This window comes from Psammomys obesus, unplaced genomic scaffold, assembly GCF_907164565.1.
Source record: "Psammomys obesus unplaced genomic scaffold, mPsaObe1.curated_primary_1811, whole genome shotgun sequence".
NCBI classification, from domain to species: Eukaryota; Metazoa; Chordata; class Mammalia; order Rodentia; family Muridae; genus Psammomys; species Psammomys obesus.
In genome coordinates, this window is record NW_026596088.1 from 17,010,808 (window position 1) to 17,015,927 (window position 5,120).

The following is a 5,120-nucleotide window of genomic DNA, read 5'->3' on the forward strand; positions in this document are numbered from 1 at the left end:
GTGTGTGTGTGTGTGTGTGTGTGTGTGTGTGTGTGTGTGTGTGTGTAAAATGCAGACACCAGATGTCATTTTCTGGCCTCTACACAAAGAAGTTAAATATAGAAAAGAAATATCCAGTCTAATGGTAAACAATGTGGCTATTAACTCATTTTAAATATTTTAATAGGTCAAGAAATTATACTCAGCATATGTTAGTAAATTATTATCACGGGCTGACAAGATGGCTCAGCAGTTAAGAACAGGCACAACCTGGGATACAAAGTGAATAAATTGTACTAATGTAAAAAATTTTTTTAATAAAATTATATATTTGTTTTGAAAGGGGGTAAAAAAAGAACAAGCACAGCAACTTGAGTTCCATCCCCAAAACCCACGGTGGAAAGAAAGGAACTGAACGTTGTCCTGGTTCCACATCAGTTCTGTAACTTACATATGTCCTGCAACATACACACACATCACACACACATTTAAATACTTTCTAAAATCATATGCTAACTCAATAAACAGTAACAATTTATAAAAGAAATTCATATGATGAGGGCTAGAACAAACTGACCTGAATTTGAATCCCAGCATCCAGAAAGGGGGGAGGGGGAAAGAAGAGGCAGCCAAGGCTGTACAAATGTAGGCAAAGTGCTATGAGGCATAAAGGAGTAAGAGAGGAGCTTTTTGGGTTTTCAGCTAAGCTCCTATCCTAGGGTTCAATGTTTCTTGAGAATAAGGCAATAATGATAGAGCATGACCTCAGGCTTCCTCCTCTGTCCTCTGTTCATTCCCACTGGCGATGTGCACTCTGTATCTGTGAGTCAAGGGTCTCATACTGAGATTCTCAAATACACTATACCGACACACAGCCAGAGAAAGCCATATAAACTCTCCAGTTGGACTACATAAACTACAGACAAAATTTCCTCTTGACAATAAAAGTAAAAACTGTATTATGAACCTCTTTCCAACCCTGCTGGTCATCTACAATAAATGGAAATTTACATGGTAGAACTCTTCTCTTACTTCACTAATCACACTGAATATTAGCTGGAAGTTAGTTACCAAACTAACATAAGCTAGTGGCAATTAAAGTGGCAATTTATGTATAAAATACATTATTATACTATAAGAGACCCAAAAGCTTCTAAATGTGTAACCTACACCAGGCAAAGGCAGGTAAATTTCTGTGACAAATTAACGTAAATCAAAACAAAAAGGCTACCATCACAAGTCTCCAATTATAAATATAATTGGTGAACCACACTCACAGGAATTTTTTGTCCATTAATTCATTTATTTTTAGAGACAGTTTCTCTGTGTAGAGAGCTGCCTGTCAAGTGCTGGGTGGGATTAAAGGTATGCATTATCACACTTGGCTTAATTTTTTTTTTTAATAAAAAGCCACTGGTTCTTCGATATTCATAATTCCTACCTTGCCAAGCAAAACAATTCAACTGAAAAGAATGTTTGTCTAACATTTATAAGGGCCCAACTTTGATGCACAACAGCATAAAAAGCAAGTGTGTTAATATCAAAAAACTATTATCCTAACATCTAGCTCACCAGGGATTAACTGAACTTCTAGCATTTCTCCAAAGTTTAGCTTTACCCCCAAAATCTACGCAGGGGCTACCTGTGGGGTTAGGTGTCCCCTTACTACCACTTCTTGCTTCTGGCTCTCTACACATTTTCTCATTTGTTCATATTATTCAGTAATATTCAGTAAGGTGTGATACAATTTCCTTATCAAATGCTCCCCTTGATCTCCTAAAAATAAACATTTCCTGAGGATGTTTGGTGCTGAAGACCAAAGTTCGATTTCTTTACAAATTTTCTTAGACGTGCTTGAAGCCACAGATCCCTTGTGATACCTTGTACTGTATATAAACATTACTTGAAAATAAACTTAAATTCCAGTATTGTAGTAGCCTCCTCTTTATCCCATTTAAAAATCTCTCATAGTCTTTCCTGCTAAGGTTATGAAACTCAAACCCTGAGACACTGCCAACTTATTGCTATTTTCTATGGCTTTTGTCACTCACTTACCAGAACTACACCTGGCACTCTGATAGAAGTTGGAGCAACAGCTGGAACATTCCTTAGCAGGAAGATGGGTAGCTGGTAGGGACACAAGAAAACACCAGTACCAAGGGTGTAAATGGTGTGTTTTCACACCTATGCAGAACAGCACAGTTCTTTGAAATGGGATTCCAAAGGGTATCAGAGGCGTTCCAGAACTAGAGGGCTCACAGTAACATCTATCTAGTTCTTAGGAATGGAGGTCAAGTCACGAATACCATACTAAATTCTTCCTTAAAATATTTCCACATCATACTTTCATGTGCCTATCAATTTCATTGTTTTGACCACATGCTTGGATGAAAAGCCTTTACCGTTTGGCTTACTATACTTAAAAAAAAAAAACAAAGCTTTTTTTTTCCTTCTTTTTAATGGCTGTGTGTTTTACCTGCATGTTGTATGTTCAATACACTATTGTTTACCTAGTGCTGCCAAAGGTAAGAAGAGGACTTTGGATTTCCTGGGACTGGAGATACAGATGGTTGTGAGCCACCATGACAATCTGGCTTTTGAGCATCAAAACCAGATCTAAGATAATTCTTTGGTCTAAAATATTTCTAACTACTAAGACCTATTTAAATGAACTATAATTCACTCAAAATCAGGAAATTAAGTAGGTTAATATGAACTTCTCAGAATATATTAACTTCTAAAATGTCAAAATATGGACATGGTAGCGCACATTTATAATCCTAGCTCTTGACCAGGCAGATGCAGAAACTTACAGGAACAAGAGGATCAGAAACAGTGCTCCATTGCTCAATGTACTCCCATCGTCTTCAAACAAGCACACACTCACAAATCTAAAAGCCTGTTATCAGTACCTCCTGAGAAGGCCCAATTTTAGAGACAATTTTTGAATAAGAGATAAAAATTTTAACAAAACACTGAGGACAGTAGGTAGGGCAAACACAGTTTCTCAGGGACACTGACAGAAAAATGTCAGGATTAGCAAACAGGGCTCAGCAGGTGGGTGTATCTGCCCTGAACCAAGCATAGTAGAGGTAGATGTCGCAGTTTATCCTGCAAGTGTGCACTGGAATACTTGAATGCACATGCACATACACACACACACACACACACACACACACACACACACACACACACACAATAAGTGTAATAAAGAAAATTTCAGAATAAGAATCCTACTTCAATTGGAAAATAATAAATTAACCTAGTTCACTAATTCTCTTATACCGAACGTAACTTTCTATGTTCAAATTGACTATTTCACAATTATTCCCACGTCTCAAATATTTAACTGTAATTAGGAGGGGCACTTACTCATAATTTTTCACAAGCTGATAAAGGCAAAGAAGGATTCCCAGCCAACAAGCACTGTTATCAGACTGAAGATAAAAGCCAATCTTGTCCACAATAGCAGTCCAGCGGCTTGGATAGTCATGTTTGATGATATGATGAATGCAAGTAGTAAGCTGTACCCTGAAAATCAAAACTCATCAGTAAGGAAGAAGAAACCTAGACAACACTTTGCTAACTCAAAGGAAAACAAACCATTTCAATGAAGCTTAATTTCAAATGATCCATCAGGTATTTGGATGCACATAAAATGCAGATACTTTATACAACTCATTCAGTAACAACTACCTCTTCCTATCAATTTTAAAGAAACCCAATAGCCATCCAATCCTGATTACACACACATGAATGGAGAAAGCATGAGGTAGAGGCAGAAGGATCATGTATTTGAGGCCAGTTTGAGGTACACAAGTCTTAGGCTCAAAAGGCCTTTTTAGTTTTCACTGTAGAAAATTTCAAACACAGGAACACAAAGTGGCTCATACTTCTTCTCAGAAAAAGTTTAGAGCTCAAGGCTTGCCTGGACTACCAGGTTAACTAGATTTAACAAGACCCTTTGCAAAAACCCAAAAGATCAGGGTCAAGGATACCGCTGTCAGCACAGTATTTGCTTTGCGAGCATGAAGACCTGAGTCTGATCCTCCAAAACTCACGGATAAAGTCAGGTGCAGCACTGCACACCTGCATAATCCTGTGGTCGAGATGGTAAGATCCCTGAATCTTGCTGGTTAGCCAGCCTAGTCAGATCAATGAGCTCTCTGAGTTCAGTGAGAAATGCTATCTCAAAAAGCTCAAAAAGTAACAACTGGGGGCTGGAGAGATGGCTCAGTGGTTAAGAGCACTGTCTGTTCTTGCAAAGGACCCGGGTCCAATTCCCAGCACCCACATAGCAGCTCACAACTGTCTGTAATGCCCATTCCAAGGGATCTGACACCTTCACATCAATGCACATAAAAAAAAAAAAGTAACAATTGAAGACAGCCAACATCAGACTCTGCCTTTCCCACACAAAAATTTACAAGGTCCTATAAAATAAGAGTGCTAGCCAGGCACACCATTAATCCAAGCACTTGGGAAGCAGAGTTCAAGGCCAGCATGATATAGTATGTACCAGGCCAGACGGGGCAGTGATAAGGGCACCTGTCTCCCATAAGAAGGCTTTATTTCAATGCCTGCTCTGTAGAGGTAGAGGTCTTCCAAAATCATCCTACACATTGTAAGAGAGTATTCTGTAGTTTTTGTATCTTTATCCTTAGTGCAGGAATAAAAGTTGGGGCAGCATATGATAGTAAAGTACCCTACTACTGAGCTATGCCCTCAGGACTTGCCATTTTGAGACAGGATCTTTCTGCTGTTCATAAACTAACCATCTTCCCACTTCTGCCTCTGAAATGCTGGATTACAGCCATGCACCACTAAGTAGGGCTCTACCATTTTCTTTATTCTTTCATCTGATCACGCTACGTTCCACAAGTTTTATATAAAAATTTACAAACATAAAACTTCAATTACAATATAAGGAATCTTAAGTGTATTCTACAACATCATGCACGAACTTTTATGCTATAAAAATGGTAGGCAGCCTTTAATCCCAGCACTCAGTAGACAGTGGTAAGCAGCTCTGAGTTCAAGGCCATTCTGGTCTACAAAGTCTCCAAATAACAGATAGATGACAGATAGATGGTTAGAGATAAGAGTTTTTAAATGGTCGTTTGTTCTGGAAAAAAAAAAAA

At 38.4% G+C, this 5,120-nt stretch overlaps 1 protein-coding gene across 1 annotated transcript in view; it reads right to left on the reverse strand.

The window, feature by feature from the left end:
- Ipo7 (importin 7) overlaps positions 1-5,120 on the reverse strand; it is a 43,784-nt gene that overhangs the window by 25,956 nt on the left and 12,708 nt on the right. Inside the window, exon 4 of the mRNA XM_055627391.1 lies at positions 3,352-3,510. Coding sequence (XP_055483366.1) covers positions 3,352-3,510 — 159 coding nt within the window. The remainder of the gene's footprint in view (positions 1-3,351; positions 3,511-5,120) is intronic.